The 17331-nt window shown below is 55.0% G+C and overlaps 5 protein-coding genes across 5 annotated transcripts; 4 read left to right on the top strand and 1 right to left on the bottom strand.

Moving 5' to 3' along the window:
• Nucleotides 1-412: 412 nt before the first annotated feature.
• CkaCkLH20_04232 (methyltransferase domain-containing protein) lies at nt 413-1623 on the top strand (the record flags this gene model as incomplete). The annotated part of the gene is made up of 3 exons (XM_038886951.1): nt 413-809; nt 896-1094; nt 1173-1623. The coding sequence occupies 3 exons, from the start codon at nt 413-415 to the stop codon at nt 1621-1623; spliced, it is 1047 nt and encodes a 348-aa protein (XP_038747655.1).
• A 149-nt stretch (nt 1624-1772) lies between these two features.
• On the bottom strand, nt 1773-2657 carry CkaCkLH20_04231 (uncharacterized protein; the record flags this gene model as incomplete). The annotated part of the gene is made up of 1 exon (XM_038886950.1): nt 1773-2657. One exon carries the CDS (start codon nt 2655-2657, stop codon nt 1773-1775), a length of 885 nt encoding a protein of 294 aa, XP_038747654.1.
• Nucleotides 2658-7979: 5322 nt separating this feature from the next.
• Nucleotides 7980-10498, top strand: CkaCkLH20_04230 (uncharacterized protein; the record flags this gene model as incomplete). The annotated part of the gene is made up of 5 exons (XM_038886949.1): nt 7980-8096; nt 8148-8533; nt 8604-8884; nt 8958-9160; nt 9362-10498. 5 exons carry the CDS (start codon nt 7980-7982, stop codon nt 10496-10498), a joined length of 2124 nt encoding a protein of 707 aa, XP_038747653.1.
• A 791-nt stretch (nt 10499-11289) lies between these two features.
• CkaCkLH20_04229 (uncharacterized protein) lies at nt 11290-12999 on the top strand (the record flags this gene model as incomplete). The annotated part of the gene is made up of 1 exon (XM_038886948.1): nt 11290-12999. The coding sequence occupies one exon, from the start codon at nt 11290-11292 to the stop codon at nt 12997-12999; it is 1710 nt and encodes a 569-aa protein (XP_038747652.1).
• A 2793-nt stretch (nt 13000-15792) lies between these two features.
• On the top strand, nt 15793-17160 carry CkaCkLH20_04228 (globin; the record flags this gene model as incomplete). Its single annotated transcript, XM_038886947.1, has 1 exon — nt 15793-17160. The coding sequence occupies one exon, from the start codon at nt 15793-15795 to the stop codon at nt 17158-17160; it is 1368 nt and encodes a 455-aa protein (XP_038747651.1).
• Nucleotides 17161-17331: the final 171 nt, after the last annotated feature.

Raw genomic sequence — 17331 nt, 5'->3', positions numbered from 1 at the left:
TGGAACTCTGAACAGTGACGCTTCAGAGATGGGACGCAAACCGCCCCTTCCCTTTATCGTCAGATCTCTTGAACCTAGCACTTTAAAACTAAACAAACATGGAGAAACAATGCACCCGCTTGAACATGCACCTGTCCTAGTTTGTGACTACGGAATGGGGAACACCCCATCGTGAATATGCAGTTGGACGCCAAACGCTTCTCTTGAACCCCATCACCGCCAGTAGCGCGCCGAAATCCCCAGTTTCGGAGGTCTTACGGCGGCCGGGCACCCTGGTCACGGCAAGGGTCGCCAGCCTTTTCGCGGAGACGTTTAAATACCCAGACGGGTTTCCGTCCCCAACATCACCAACCTTCTCGGCCCCCGAAACATCTCAGTATTCCCGGGAAAATAGATCGCCAACATCGCCCGCATGTTCTACGCACGAGATCTGAACCGAACCATGGCGCAACAGTGGCTCGCGACGGCCACGATGAACCCGGCGCAGCATTTCGACGGCGATGAAGTAATAGAGGCCTCGGACATTGACGACGGCTACGAGACCGCGTCGACGCATAGCTCCGTCCGCGGCGGGACCATGTCCCTATCCCCCAGTGTGCGCGATTACGCTTTTGAGAACAACAGGCGATATCACCGCTACCGAGAAGGACGATACCACTTCCCGAACGACGACTCGGAGCAGCAGCGCGAGTTCATGAAGCATGTTGTCATGACGCATTTAATGGACGGGAAACTTCATAGGGCGCCGGTGGAGAGTCCGCAGAGGGTATTGGATGTCGGGACTGGAACTGGGGTATGGGCCATTGATAGTGCGTTCGTCTGTTCCAATTGCTGGCATGTGGTTAAAGGACTGGTGAGTGAGGATATCAGAAGAATACTGACGAAAGGGATGTAGTGGGAGACGAGTATCCGGAGGCAGAAATCACCGGGATCGACTTAAGCCCAATATGGCCGGACTGGGTTCCCCCGAATGTGAAGTTCGTCGTTGACGATGCCGAGGCAGAGTGGTTTCATGAGCGAGATTCCTTCGACTTCATCCGATTAGGGAATATGGCGCCGTCAATACGAGATTGGACTGGCTTATTGAAATCAGCGTACAGGCAAGCCGTCTTTGTCTTTCTCTCATCATTTCATGAAAGAAGTGAGATAGACTTCTTCTAACCATGGGGCAGAACGTTAAAACCCGGGGGATGGATCGAACTACAGGAGATGCGCTGGGTATACGGTTGCGACGACGGGACCATGCCACCAGACTTCATGCCGGTCAAGATGGTCAAAAACATAAGCGAAGGACTCGCCAAGTTCGGAGTCGACATGCACGCCGCGGAGCGCAACCCCGGGCGCCTCGAGGCTGCTGGCTTCGTGAACCTCGTACACCAGGTGAAGAAGGTGCCCGTGGGCGGCTGGCCGAGGAACAAGTTCTTAAGGACCATCGGCCTGTATAATTTGAGTGTCATATACGACGGCCTTCATGCCGTGACGATAGGGCCTTGTACGAGGGGGCTGGGATGGACGGCGGACGAGGTTGAACGGTTTCTGGTGCAGGTGAGGAAGGACTTGATGGATTCTTCGGTGCATTCATATGTGTATTTTCATACTCTTGCGGGACAAACGCCATCATGAACACCAACGAATTTCCGCTTCTATGGCCGTGACGATGATTCTACCTGCCATGACGGAGCACGTACCCGACCTTTGAAGTCCAGTTTCTACCATTCAGAAACAACGAACCATTTAATCTTCCATTGCCCTATCCCGTTTCTACTTTCTATTCATGTCCACGCACCAGCCATGCGACAAACCTCCTCGACAACACTTTCGGTCTCTTGTACCCATTTGGGCAGAGACGGATTATTCATTGCCTTTTCCCGCGGACCGAAACTCTCGATCAGCATGCTCCGTCGCACCTCAGGCACGGCGCGAAGGTATTCGTCCAAGAAGGACAACCCCCTCAACATGAGCGATCGCAGGTATCTCTTGCAGGCGATTACCGCGACGGCTCTGCCGGGTATTCCCCTTTGCTGGGGGAGCTCGATACTCTGGAGGACCTTGTGGTGCTTGATCTGGTCCAGGTGGAAGAAGCTGACGCAGTCCCAGAGGGTCTGGTGATCGTTCACCTCGGGCTTGGTGAGGCGGTCGGATATGTCCCTCGACGCGGTGTGTTTGGGCTTACGATCCTGACCGGCTGGGGCGTCTCCGGTGATGGAACTGAAAATGAGGAGGCTTCTCATCAAGCGGCGAGGATGTCCGAGATTAGCAGCCGTCACCTTGGTGCCTAATTCCCCCAGCAGCGACGGACCTTCCGAGGACGTGTATACCATGTCGCACACTCTTCGGAACCGCGCCCAGAAATCCCACCACTCGGCTCGTACCTCGTCGCAGCTGGCGCCCTTCTTCTGACATTGAATGAAGAAGACCTGCGACAAGGGACGGCACGCGTCCTCGGCGCGGAGGTACGCGCAGAAGAGCGCGAAGAGCACGGGCGAGGATTTGGCGAAGCTGGCGAGGTCGCATGCGACGTCGGTGTCTCCGCGGGCGAGGATGAAGTCGATGATGTGGTGGATTATTTGCTTGGGCAGGCTCTCGATGCGTGAGAGCTGAGGCGAGTCTGCGACGGTGTCCGAGGACTTTTGAGCTTTGATTTGTGTTTTGGCCATTTTGGAGGGCGTTTTTAGGGGAGGTTTTGGTTCTGATGGTAAGGTTGGTGGGATATAATAGGTGGATGTTTGTAACGCGTATCGTCTTGGGGGTTTTGATCATATCTAGACTGCGTGATCAGTCAGTCGAGTGGTTCAAGAAGAAGACTTAGATGCCATCGGAGAAAGATATTGTAGGTATACTATAGAGGTAGTGTAAGGTTTTCTGTTGTTCGGCCACCCGTCCGGCAAGGTGTGGACCGTAGATTCGTCACTGAAGGTTCAGATCGCACTTTACGATATGGGGACATTACGAAGGCGGATCCCTTTCCATACAGATAATTGGGGTTTTGAGCTGTTGGTTTCTAAGTCTACGCTCCTATACCCATCCTTGGAAGCCAATTCAAACGCTCGATGCCTTTTCAGCTGTAGTTCAGTCTTCACGTACGGCGTCGCGTCCTATAGACCGCGATATTGTTGGAAAGGCTATTTCGTATCTCCTTGACCGGCTAAAGCTACCCAGAGGCATTTCGGCCATAGGGAAAATCAGTCCAAAATAGAGTTGATTCTAATGAAAACATAGATATAATCGACATGGGCACGCAAGAGTGGTTCGTTTCCAGGTGATTCAAGTTCTCTTCTATGAAGTAATGTAACCCATCTACCTGATTTATCTATCAACCCTAACGAATCCAATTGATGGAACTGCCTCTCAGCTGACATTGTCTTGAACTCCCAGAACTCCCAGCCAAATACCAACCCGCCACCATAAACACAGCTCGCAAACCACTTTGCATGACGTTCTACCGGTTGGTATCACGCATATCCCCATCTGAGAAACATGAGAGTCCAGGCGCCCGAATCGAACGACGGGCCAGATTCATTCCATACCTTGTTCTCGGAAACGAAATCCTCGATATCCTCCATATTGTTGTTCTCGTCCGAATGGTAGTACCTCCACCCTATGTGCAAGCCTCGCAACGCATGCATGACGGTGAAGCAACGATAGTTGTAGACCGGGAGCAAGCCCGTTTTCAAGCGCCGTTGCAATGGACGGTCGATCTTGAGTGCATTGCTGTGGTAATAAATCTTGCGGCGAATAAACCTGAGTACACTTAGATAGGCGTATATGGGAAGGCTTTCCCACAGCTTCGTCTTGTCTCTGTGTGGGCCCGACGCATCTCGACCAAACAGGTTGAAAACCTCAAGCCGCAGGAAACTCTTGAGGAAGTCCCGAGAAGTAGGGGTAAGCCCGTCGGCCGGTAGTCTGTATCGGAAAATGTGATGCTCCTGGTCATCGCGGTGGCGCCGGTATATGAAGCGTTGGATATAGAAAACCAGCCTCGTCAGAAACCACCAGCGATTTTTTGTCTGAATTTCGTTGAGTTCCTGGGGAGGTTTTGTAAAGCACAAGGCGAGTTCCCGTGCCTTGTTCTGTAGAAGATGCAGCAGGATACATTGCCGGTAGCCACGAAATATCTCGTATATTCTTGGCGAGGAAGAGATGAGGGCGGCGAGGTGCGTGAAGCTGCCGGGGTCTTTTATGTCGATGGTGGATTCGATGATGAGGCAAACGATCTCTTCTGGTAGTTCTTCGATGAACAGACTCGCGGGACGAGCATATTCGCATTTGCTGTCTTGACAAGCCATCGCGTTTCGAATCTCTTTGCTAAATGCCGTGTTGTGAGCTTTCGATTTCGTAACCTTCGATGAGAGTTTTAAGGAGCGATGTGGGCGTAATGAGCGAGGTGTGTGAGTAAAGAAACAAACGTCCGGCTTTCATACTGCTGTGAACCCAATTTTCCAAAACTATGGCTCTCCATGGTAAGAAAATGCGTTCCGTATACGCCAAAAAGTTAGATTCGTTGTAGCCCGCAAAGGTGGGCTGTCCAGGCTTATCAGGACAGAGTTTTCTTCTTTTTGAATATCGCATCAAACATGTGTACTGGATCGATACGGAGTAATTTCGAATAGAGCCAGAATAAGAAGGCCTGCCAAATTGTATTGCGCGGTGAATTGGGATTTTGGGCTGGTCCAGTTGATGCAAATCAAGCTTCGTTTTGTGGCTGGAATGCCCAAACCGAGGCGTCAGACAATTATCAGTGGAGCGACATGGAGACACGGCGTCCTTCTCTTGCCATGCGAACCCGATTCATGCGTACGATGGGATCGGATGCCCAGTAATTCCGAATAAGAAAACCGAGGTTCTTGAAGTGGCACTGATATGTTAGCCGGTATGACCTGAGAAAAGATGTGTTGGGCAGAAGTGAGTTATCATATTGCTTCACACAACCCGATTACCTGGGGCAAATAGCCTCGCTTGCAACATCTGATAACCGAGACTTCGGGTATTCAGTGAGAATGTCTCTCATCATGACGAGTCTGGTTTCTCTTGAAGGGGTTGTTGCATTGTGTCGAGCAGCAAATTGCGATTGTGAGTCTAGTCCTCTAGGGTTAACTCGTCGTTCCCATGCCTTCAAGTCAATGCGGCTACCATGAGTATTTGGCAGTGCGGGTGTGTCCGCTGTGGAGTTGTCACCGCACATCCACTGTTAACCGCGCCCCGTCAAATGGAGTTCTTTCCAGGACGTGAGAGAAACCGAAGATGCCTGGACTGCCGCCCGAGGAAGTGGGCACGAGAAACTATCCTTCGTTGAAGCGGCGGGAGAAAATTGCTAGCCTACACTAATGTCAGTTGATCAGCCATTCGCCGCACTCGGCAGGTTACGTGTAAGCAGATTTTGCAGATTGATGGGCGACCAACATGGCAGAACAAGGTCTTACCCTGCCCACTGCCCTGTAACGAGATCCCCGCAGCGAGGTATGGTTCCGAGAACGTTGCAGCACAGCAGCGCACTAGGGGCGGCTGCTGTAGCGGCGGGGAACCGAGAATAGCGTCGAGGCCGGTCAGGTACGAGGTTCTGACCATTGAGAGCTAGACCTGGGGTACAGCTTAAGTGGCACAATATGTACCTACCGTCTTTCTCCACATCGGTATGATGAAAGAGTTGAAACGGCGCGTTTCTGACAATTGGCGACAATGAAGGACGTGGAGTGAGACATGCGCCAAAGACGTTTTCGAGGTTCATCCGAGTAAGTCGTCTTTGTGGAGATGTATTGCTACGGCTGGAGCTTAACACCGGACGATCTCGACAAAATCCTGAGGCTTCCCAACTGGTCTTTTTCATTGTACATGGTGTTTCTTGAGGGGGCCGATGCCGGTGAAAAAAAAGACGTTGCTCTGAGGTAGGCGTCAATCTGGCGTCGAAAGATGGCTGTCGGCAGCCGCAACCCACCACAACCACTCGGTGAGATTGGCCTGGCTGTAGTCTGTCTGGACTGTGCGTGGGCCAGGTCCAACACCAGCCGGTCGGGTCTCGTAACATGTCCTCCTCAAGATGGTGGGTGGTAGTTGGGGGTGGTCCATTAGGGGTTGCTTCCCTGGTGTTCACACCATGTGGCGGAGTGGTATCGTCCCCCACGATGGTGTCGAGTGGCCTGTCTGCTCACCGACAATTCCAGTGTGGGAGATGGAGAGCATTTATGACGAAGGATAGTATGTGACAGGCTGGTCGTCATTGCCCATGTTTATTCGGTGAATTTGCTGGTGTCGAGGATGTTTCAACTGCAACAATGGATGCTGTATCCAACGTTCCTGGGAGGAAAGTAATTAGATGGGCGTTTGGCTTTGAAGCGTAGTATGCAAGGTGAGGTCAAGCTGGTAAAATGGGCCGATGTACACCGCGTTTTGTGCAAGGGTCTCGAGAGGAGTAGAAGCAGTTCGGAAACCGGGAGGCTGCGCAAGGGCTGAGGTGTGCTGGATGTACCTTTGGTAGGTAGGTGAGGTGGTCGAGAAGATGAAGCTCCTGATGAGGTGGGAGGAAAGAATGAGTATCAGACAATGGAGTGCAGCAGGACGGGAGAGAAGGAAGTCGTGCAGTGGCGGCAACGTTGTGGCAGGGCGCTAAGGCACGTTCCAGGTGGGGCCGTTGCCGGCAGGACGGCGGGGGTCCACACTGCCGTGGATCAGGTCATTTGTAGTTCGTGATGGAAGGAACAGTTCATGAGGGGTAGCTACACCTTCCGTGCCTGATGTTGCTTTGTCAAGGTACGTTGTTTCCGAATTTTCATGAATTTCTGATGCAATCTAGAAAGGTAGTGTATTGAACTATCGATTCATTTAAGAGGCAGAGAGAATGGACAACAGTAGGGCGAGCAAGACCACTTTCTTTTACCTACATGTTAGACAGCACATAACTAATCTAAGTTGGTATGATATCTCATGACAACACGACATGGACCCTCCAAACTCAATGGAAGGCCGTGTAACCGTGGCTTTCAGCATGAATCTCAACGGCATGAGGTCTACAGTCCAAGAACCAACCAACTCCGGGCACCGATGACAATTACTTGCAGGACGAAAAGGGGTAGCTGTCCACCTCCTCCCGCGGGATGGACTTTCCCCCACAGATCTAGCCTTGCCTTTGTGGTTTCCCTGCGTCACCATGTGAGTCTTGGCTCATGCCTGAGGGCTGAATGCCTTGAGTGAGTGTGACCCCAGCCTCAGGCTGCTTGACGTGGGGTGTTGGTACATTTCCTGATCTGACTTTGAGCTCTACTGCCGTATTCTTGGTCAAGTACACAATGTCACTACCATTAACTACCTAGGCAAGTGCAGCAGTTCCAAGCTGAGGTGGTCCCGTCTTCCCCGTCTCGACCGGCCCCGCTTTTACCGTTACCCGTCCGTGGAGCTAAGGTACCGGCCGGGGAAGTGCCCCCCTCGCCTCCTTCCCTTTCCTTCCAGCTGAGGCGAAGGGTGCTATTTCTTTCTGGCAAGTACCACTTGGCTGTGACTTCCATGAGCTAAGGTATTTGATGTCGACTTTCTGGCAAGTACGTATTGGGAGTACCTCTTTCCTTGTGACAAGAGATTCCTTGCTATACGGCAGGAACGTCTGATGGTCGTCTCCCGTTCCTGGTCAACCTGACCATCTCACCACTTCCTTTCTCCTCGCCGCCTGGTTCTTCTGATCTTCCTCTTTCTGCCAACCACTCGTATTTCGGTGCCCTGGACTCTCAATTCGTCTGGGACTCCTGTCGCCTAGCCTCACACCTGTGTCCGACTTCGCTTTCCATTTTACCCCTCATCTTCCTCACGTCGACGTTGAATTGGACGTCCAGAAGAGGCACAAAACCCCTTCGACCCCCGATTCCTTCTCCTTCCTTTCCTCTGCTTCTCTCTTCTCACACCAACTCTCAGGTTTGAGAACCGCCATTGCTGAGCTTCAACTTCACATTCTGGTCAACAAAGTCCTGCCACTACACAACAGCGAAATCGCCATCATGCCGACCACTCCGAAGCAGTCGGGACGCCAGTTCTCGCTGGGCACCTCGTCTCACCGTAAGAGACAGATGAGCACCATGCACGAGCAGGGTAATGCCTTCGGCCCAGCTCTGACTGTAAGTTAGCATCTTGTTATGGATCCATTCCACAGAGATTAATACCCTCAGACTCTCTACTGCGGTATCTCTGCCGTCTTCTCCGACTCCCACACGGCCGTCGTCGCCCTCGCCATCCACGACACCGTCTACCTCATTGACTTCACCGTCAAGCACATCAACCTCGACGATGCCACCCAGACTGGCAACGATGCCATTGCCGACTACGTCATCAACACCCTCGAGGGCTACGAGCACGAGAACTTCTCCAAGTTCATCGGCGCCGGTCTTCCCACCACCCTCAAGTACATGAGTCCCACCATGTGCTCCCGTCTCTGGCTTGACCTCGACATCGTCCCCATCGTCCTGCGCCCCGATGACGAGCACAAGGAGAAGAGCTTTTGGGACATCAAGCGCGTCGACGAGCAGGCCGATTCCATGGCTCGCAAGTGCATCATGTAAGTCGCCAAACTCGCGTCTGCCCCGGTCGCACATCTGTGGATCCCGTCACTGACAGACCACCCTCAGGAACTTTGGCCCATCTCTGGTTCCTCTTCTCCAGGTCGGCTTCCGCGGTATTGTCCAGACAGATGCCGGTTTCCGCGTTCAACTCAACACCATCCAGAACCACAAGGACACATGCGGTGCCGCCACGTGGGATGCCACGATGCACTTCGCCAAGAAGCTGCGCGAGGACAAAATCAAGATTGCCTTCTTCAGCAGCACTCCCCAGGGTGGTGGCGTGGCCTTGATGCGACATGCTCTGGTCCGGTTTGCTCGTCTCATTGGCGTCGACCTGACTTGGTATGGTACGTTTTTCTGTCTTGGGTTACGGCCTCCTACCTGTCAAAAGTCGTATGAAACTGACATCATACCCGCCAGTCCCGAAGCCGAGGCCCGGGGTCTTCAGGGTCACCAAGAACATCCACAACATCCTCCAAGGCGTCAGCCACCCCGATCAGCGCATCTCGAAAGAAGAGAAACAGTCCATCATCGACTGGATCACGGACAATGCCAACCGTTACTGGCTTTCCGAAGGAGGCCCGCTGAGACCTCCTGAGGAGGGTGGTGCTGACGTTGTCATGGTGAGCTTCCCCAAGTCTTCCCCCTCCCCCGCCCCCATCAGCATCTCCAATTCCCCTCCCCACCCCCAGAGCTACCCCTCCATGGGTGCACCACAAGTGGATGATCTCCACACGAGCTCTTCTCTCGGGTTCACCCCACCACTCGATGGGCGTTACTGAAGCTTCCAACTCGATCTCGAGCTAATCCTTGTTCCGTGGCAGATTGATGATCCGCAAATGCCTGGCTTGATTCCTCTCATCAAGAATATTACCCCGGACCGGCCCGTCCTCTACCGATCTCACATTCAGATCCGCAGCGACCTGACCGGAAAGGCAGGCTCTCCTCAGGAGGACATCTGGAACTTCCTGTGGAGCAACATCCAACATGCCGACATGTTCATCAGCCATCCGATCCCCATCTTCGTCCCGCACAACGTTCCCCGGGAGAAGGTCGTCTACTTTCCAGCCACCACTGATTGGCTTGATGGTCTGAACAAGCCTCTCAACAAGTGGGACACGGGATACTACGGCCACATCTACAACACTGCCTGCCGTAATCAGCGGATGACTGAGCTCGAGTGGCCGGCGCGCAAATACATCGTTCAGGTGGCTCGTTTCGATCCCTCCAAAGGAATCCCTACCGTCATCGACTCCTACGCCGAGTTCCGCCGTCTGATGGACCAGGCTGGCCACACTGACGTTCCCCAGCTTGTCGTGTGCGGCAACGGCTCAGTTGATGACCCCGACGCCAGCTTGATCTACGACCAGACCATGTCCCAGCTCGAGAAGCACTACCCTCATCTCATCAAGGACTGCAGCATCATGCGTTTGGAGCCCAACGACCAGCTCATCAACACCGTCCTCGCCAATGCCCATGTCGTTCTCCAGCTCTCCACTCGCGAGGGCTTCGAGGTCAAGGTCTCTGAGGCTCTGCACGCTGGCCGCCCCGTCATTGCGACACTGGCCGGAGGCATTCCATTGCAAGTCAAGGACCAGGTCAACGGCTACTTGGTCGAGCCTGGCGACTACAAGGCCGTTGCAGGTCATCTTTTGGACCTTTTCACGAACGAAGAGCTTCACGAGAAGATGAGCTACGAGGCCGCCAACGGTGTCAGTGACGAAGTCGGCACTGTTGGTAATGCCTTGGGATGGTTCTACCTTGCCTCCAAATGGGCTGAAGTCGGCGTCAAGAATGGCCTACCCGGCCGCGAGCAGTGGGTCAACGACATGGCGAGAACTGAGGCCAAGAAGCCTTACACTCAAAGTGAGAACCGTCTGCCTCGTCACTTCACACAGAAGAAGGATATTCCTGTCGTCTCTGGAAAGAGCAACGGTGAGAATGGCCAAAATGGCGAGTAGCTACATTAGGATTCTTTTCTGCCCATCCATTTGTGTCGAGGCGATGCTGTATGATGGCAATCACCCATGAAAAAAGTAGCTAGAGAGTGTTAGACTATCGCGGATGCGTAGACATTTGCTCGTAAGGTCGCCTCATTATCTGTGTCCAATCAGTATCCCCACTTTGTTTTATCTGCACGTTTCCGTTTCGCCTCCAAACGTCGTGATGGTGTTGAGCCACACCCACTGTTGGTTTCCGAAGACCGTTGGTAGTGGTGGTAAGCGGCAAGCGGCATTTTGGGGACGACCGAAGAGTCACGCTCCGCATTAGGCAACTGTTCCCATTCAGGCTAAAGCGTTCTGATCGTCTTATATTACCTTGTGATGAAGCTTTTCCAACGGTCCAATGTTTCGTGACAGCGAACAAAGGGTTTTGGGCTATCAAGCCGTTGAAGACGCGCCTCCGAGGGTGATCCCAGGTGATGGCAGGTGACAACCCGCAAGCCGGTTTCCGACAAATCCACCTGAATCCCGGTCGGTCTTCCTGATTGCAACATCTCGAGTCTCACCGCGAATCAGTCAGTCGCAAGCGCGGCCAGCCGCGCGTACCGGATCCAGTCCCTTTTAGGGGAAACAGCGAGCACCGAGTGATCCTTCTGGCTGATAAGCGGAACGCTTGTAAGCAGCCACCTGCCCAAGGAACTTCATTTCCACCTCTTTCTTTTCCCACGTCATCCCACATTGCAATCTTCGAATCTCGCTTCTTGAAGTTATCGCGGCCAGCAACATTTCGAGCGAGCGCGATACACAAAATGCACTTCTCCGCCGCCTTGGCACTGGCCTTATCGCCGGCCGTGCTCTCGGCATCGGCCTCGGCCCCGGCGTCGCAGCGACCTCCGTCCCCGGCCAAGTTCGCCCCGAGCCCCGAGCACGCGAGGGAGAATGCGCCGCACGTCTTCAACGCAGTGCACTCCGCCATGCGGCAGTGGGGGTCTTCCATCCACCACAACGGCCTGGGCGTCATTCCGGCGACGGTGCCGAGGGGCACTCTGCTGTACCACGGGGCCAGGAGAAACGAGACTCCAGCGGCGTTCGAGTGGCTCGCATTCGAAATGGAGCATTCGGAAGGGTTCGCGAGGAGTTGGAGGGGCGGTGATGGGTTCAGACCACCGAGGCCACCAGGACCGCCTGGTAAGGGACATAGACCGCCAGGGTGGGGAGACGATAAGGATGGGCAGAGGGTTTTGACCGGCGATGATGATGATGATGGTCATCACGCGCCGACCGGCGAGCCAGCTTCGAGGGGGTACTTCCACACCTACCGCGCGAACCGCGACCTCAAGCTCCTCTACATCGACGGCATGGGCGCCGGTAAGACGAACATGGGGACCCTCGACACGCAAGACTTCCTCCTACGCGGGGTGCTCTCGGCGCCGGCGCTCGGCGAGTACGAGCGCGCGCGGGACGTCTGCGCCCTCGTCAAGTCGTGGGGTCTCGACGGGGTGATTCGCATGGAGATCGGGTTCGAGGCGATTTACTGCGACTTCTCCGACGGGCTGGACCAGGTCAGCGTGCTGAGGCGGCCGTGGAGCGATCAGGCGGAGGGCGTCGGCAGCATCGACATGTTCGAGTGGGCAAGGGCCGTCGGGCAGCGGTATGACGGCATTGGGGGCGGGAGGGTGCGGTTGGGGTTTGGGAGCATGGTCAGCAGTGCGTGGTACCCCGTCAACGTGAGTAATCCGAACGGGAGGAAGGAGATGCCGCGGCTGGGGAAGTTGGAGGAGGGTCAGAGGGATGTGATTCTGAAGAGGGTCGAGGAGGTAGTGAAAGGCGGCGTGGTCGGGAGCGTTGATTGGCAGGGGGTCGTGGATATGATTGTGTCGAGGCACGCGGACCGGATCGAGGCGTTGGCGGATGAGGGCGAGGACGGGGGTGATTACGCTTTCGTGAGCCAGGTGTTGGTCGTCACGAATACCTTTGTGGATTACCTGCGCGACGAGTCCGACGCGGACGTCACGATGAAGGGGGATATCGTCGCGGATGCGAAGGGCCGGTGCGTCAGGCAGTATCTCACACCCGCCGCGGTATGGAAGGACGAGTGGACCGCGGAGGACGCCCTCATCTTCGAGGCCGTCAAGACGGTCGTGGAGCGGATCTGCGGCGACCTATACGCCGTGCGCGGGATCGTCCTCGAGGCGGAGCCCAAGCTGGCTTCCGCGTTCTCCGAGGCGGAGATGACACGCGTCGTCGGCGCCAGTGCTCGCGAGAGGGAGATCGGAGACGCGGTGCGGAGGGGACGGGAGGTCGTCCGGGGGTTGAAGGGGTATCTGGGCTGGAGCGTGTGGAAGAAGTGTAAGCCCGGGTGCGGGGTGGCCGAGGTGTGCTTCGTGGCGATGTGGCCGTTCGGGTTGAAGCGGGATCACTACAGCCCGAGCTGTCAGAACCGGACGGCGTTGATGGGGAGGAGGACGGTGGACGGGGAGGGGTATTGGGACTTTGAGCCCGGTCCATTTGGGGTTTGAGGGGTGTGTGTGGTGGTCGTGAGGGATGGTTTGGTGTTTTGGTAGGATGGTTCAAGCAGGGATAGATTTAGAAATCGCGTTGCAAAGTGTTTGTTCGACGGTGGCGATGATGGTGATGATGGAACAGGTTTGTGAGTTCGTACGATCTGGTTTCTGACGACTGAGAGGAAACCCGATTCTAGTTGATATGATGGAACGCTTCATCCCGAATCTGGTATGCGAAAGATCAGAAGTGTGAATATCGAAGAATAGAAATGAATATGCTATCGATAAGCCATGCTAAACTCTTCCCGTCAACGCCAACCCGATATCTGGTCTATGCCCAATTCTCGAACTAAACTAATCTGAGATTTACCATGAGCGTAAGCTTCCAAGCCAATATCCTCACCGCTAAGCATCAAAAATTGGAAAGCCTCATGATGGGCTTTACCGAGCTTCGTCACACGTGGGCTGACGATGCTAAACCCGGCGATACGAGACCCAGCCCTTCTCACGAACAGAATTCCAAATTTCACAGTTGGAGAATCCTCGCGTCGCGCCCTCCGGCGTCCCATGGACCATGACATGAGGCGCAAGCGTCCACGCGCACGCGCAGGTGGGATGATGCCAAGATCGGGGGTCTAGACTACAACGAGCAGCTCGATGTGGTAATCGAAACAATCCCAATTGGACAGCACGACAATACAGAGCCCCCAAAAGAGGATTGAGAGTTTGACATGGCAGCGGAACGAGTCCCACGATCCGCCCATCCCGGCCGTCCGTCCGCCTCCGCGGAGACGTCTTTCTGGAGCCGGGCTGGGCCGGGACGCGTTGGGGTCCGGTGACCACTGTATTTCTGGGTATGTATTTTGCATCCGATTCCGAGCGTTTTCCTGCGCGGTGTTATGTCAGCTTTTCATAGCGCTTGGTTGGAATTAGTGAGTGAAAAACGGCTCCCTGACCTCTCCGCACCACCGAGAAAAATCCAGGAACGAAGCCCGGTTTTCCAGGGCTGATCGACGCTCCCGGGGGCAGCTGAGGCTTGTCAGGCGGACCCTTCTGGGAGAATCAGGTCAGGCCATGTGGAGGGGAGGTTCTCTGTCGTTGCGGTTTTTCTCGCGGAATATCGTCCCATCCCGTCGGCATCGCGGGGTCCAGTCCCAGGAATACAGAAGAAAAAAATTCTCGCGCTTCTTTTTTGGAATTCTTGTTGATGATGATGATGATTTATCCGCGCATAGATGAGATTGTTCACTGAGAGGATTCACATTGGACGAAGGAGACATCTCCGGAGACCTGGTCCATGGCACCGAGTTTTGTGTGCGGCGACATCAGGTCCGCTTTGTAGTGTGTATTTACCGCGCCGACGGGAATAGGGTCCCGAGTGGCGGGGAATACCTACGTATTCTCAAATGTTTGATTTTTCTTGCTCTCTCTTGATTGAGGCGTCCGTCATTGGGGATTGCCATGTCTTTGCCTCTGTCGTGGCTGCCATGCGATAAATGCGACAATTTGTTGGGGCCTGACTGTATGTGTTTGAGACAAGATGTTTTTCATTGTAATTAGTGGGAGACGAGTGGTGCTTGTTAGACATACGTACATACTTCGTACGAGGTGTGAGGAGTGTGAATCATTTGTTTCGGGGACTCCCTTTTTTTGGTTGGAGATGGGAGCTGAGCTTGATGATCCTACAGGGCGCGGAAGCGATGTACTTGTTGGTCTTATTAGTCGGGGTGGTAAACGAGAATTCAGTGAGCTTCCCGTGTGAATTGTCTGTGGCATGTCACCGACGCCTTTAGGGGAGGCTTGAGTCCTGGCGCTATTGTCATGATTACATATCGATATGTTCCGGCGCCTCGTTTGCGCCTCTACCGCTGAGGAACAGAGTGATTCTTCAGCATGTTACATTCTCTTGTATGTATGTATGCTGCATACCCTCAGACCGTGGGTTTCGATGCCACGGACGAGATCTCGCATCTCCAAGGCAAGCAAGCTGCAGGGCGCAAGGGCAGAAATGGCACGGCAGGTTGACATGTGAACATGACTCTTTCAGAAGCGTCAGAAGGTCCACAGCGGACCGCAGCAGGACAAGAAATATTCTTCAAGAATGCGCAAATCATCCAACACACAAGAATACGGACGGTATTTCCTTGATAATTGGAGAAGAAGCCGACATGGCGTTCCACCAGGCGGACGAGCCGCTGGACTTTCCGCTCAACCGGTCCCTGGACCGCCACGAGGCGCTCTCTTCGACGATGACACCCGTCCTGTCCTGTCCTCTTGAAGATACCTAAAATGTATTCTGTAGCTGGCGAGGTGGACAGGGGTAGGCCCGGCCGTGGGTGCGGCCCCCGCCGCACGTCACGGTGCCGCGGAGATGCAGAAACCAACGACGGTCCGATGTCAGGCCACGGCAAGAGGATGTTACGGGATGCCCACTGCCCAGTTGTCCCCCCCGTCGCTGACGATTCCATGTTTCTTCCTTCCACGGTTTAGTCTCCGGCGTGGGGACACACGATCAATGGGGCGGAGGGCGTGGGCCATTGAGGGCCGCGATATTTGTCAATCCCGGGCCGTCGTCGTTCGATGGGGGGATTGGAACCGTATCGACGTTTTGTTGATTGAGTCGCGCAACGGCCGGCGGGAGAGTGTTCATCGTCTGTGATATATATCGCCCGATGTTCCCGACTTCTGAAACCGATAGAAACAAGAGCCATCACTTACTCATCCACGACCATTAGTCTTCATTCATATACACGTTGAGATCGGATTTACTTACTTCATCGCTTCCTCACCATAACACTTATCCAGTAGATGTCTGCCTTCTCCAGAACATCTCGCCTCCTGCCGAACCTGGTTCGCTCTCAAAACCTCATCAGCCGATCTTTCGCGACATCGACCGCCAGAATGGGCCTCACGCAAGCGCAGATCGACATCGTCAAGTCGACCGCACCCGTGCTCAAGGTGCACGGCGAGACCATCACGACCCTGTTCTACAAGGACATGATCGACACCCACCCGGAGCTCAAGAACGTCTTCAGCCTGCGCAACCAGGCCAACGGCGAGCAGCCCCGCGCGCTCGCCAACTCCGTGCTGGCCTACGCCACCTACATCGACGACCTCCCCAAGCTGAAGGCCGCCGTCGAGCGCATCGCGCACAAGCACGCGTCTCTGTACATCCAGCCGGAGCAGTACGACATCGTCGGGACGCACCTCATGAAGGCCATCGGCGAGGTGCTGGGCGACGCTCTGACGCCCGAGATCGCGGAGGCCTGGACGGCGGCGTACGGACAGCTCGCGCAGGTGTTCATCGGCCGCGAGGCCGAGATGTACAGCGCGACCGGAGGCTGGAAGAGCTGGCGCAAGTTCAGGATCGTCCGCCGCGTCGACGAGTCGGATGTCGTCACCAGCTTCTACCTCGCGCCCGTTGACGGCAAGCTGCCGCTCCCCAAGTATCTCCCGGGCCAGTACATCTCGCTGCAGGTGCCCGTTCCGGAACTGGGCGGCATCACGCAGCCCAGACAATACTCCCTGAGTGATGCGCACAACTCGGGCGAGTACTACCGCATCAGCGTCAAGCGCGAGGCGACGGTCTTGGACGGCAGCGCGGAGGATAAGGGCAAGGGTCTCGTGACGGGCTTGATCTCGAACCTTTTGCACGACAAGTACAAGGTCGGCGACGAGGTCGAGCTGTCGCACCCGCAGGGCGAGTTCTTCCTGGACGTCAAGGAGGCGGAGAAGGCGGATGTGCCTTTGGTGCTGCTGTCCGCCGGCGTCGGCGCCACGCCGTTGATGTCCATCCTCGAGACGGTGCTCAGCCCGGAGAGCACGACGCCCAACAGGCCCATCAAGTGGGTGCATGCGGCGCGCAACAGCTCCAGCCTGGTGTTCGCGAAGCACATCCGAGACCTGACCCGCCAGAAGGAGAACGTCAGCGCTCACATCTTCTTGAATGAGGTCAAGGAGGGGGACCAGAAGGGACAGGAGTACGACTACGAGCAGCACCTCGATCTCACCAAGATCCCCGCCGAGGAACTCGGGCTCGCCGACAAGAGGACCGAGTACTACGTCTGCGGGCCGAGAGACTGGATGCTCAAGGTGAGACTCGTCCTCGAGGGTCTGGGGGTCGAGAGGGAGAGGGTCAAGCTGGAGCTGTTTGCGACCGGTGACGTCGAGCAGTGAGTCTCGAGGATGTAGTGATTTGAGTATTGGGTTAGAGACAGGACATTGGGACAAAAGGCCCAAGACCGGGATCTTGCGAAGGGATGAAGCATCGGGCGGGGCGGTGTTTTTGTTCAGCATTGCTTGTTTGGTTTATTTCTTGTCGGCGCGCGCCTTGCTTTGGATGTACAG

This window comes from Colletotrichum karsti (assembly GCF_011947395.1).
Source record: "Colletotrichum karsti strain CkLH20 chromosome Unknown Scaffold11, whole genome shotgun sequence".
Lineage (NCBI taxonomy): Eukaryota > Fungi > Ascomycota > Sordariomycetes > Glomerellales > Glomerellaceae > Colletotrichum > Colletotrichum karsti.
The sequence above is the reverse complement of the archived record's forward strand: the minus strand, read 5'-3'. Positions and strand labels throughout refer to the sequence as shown.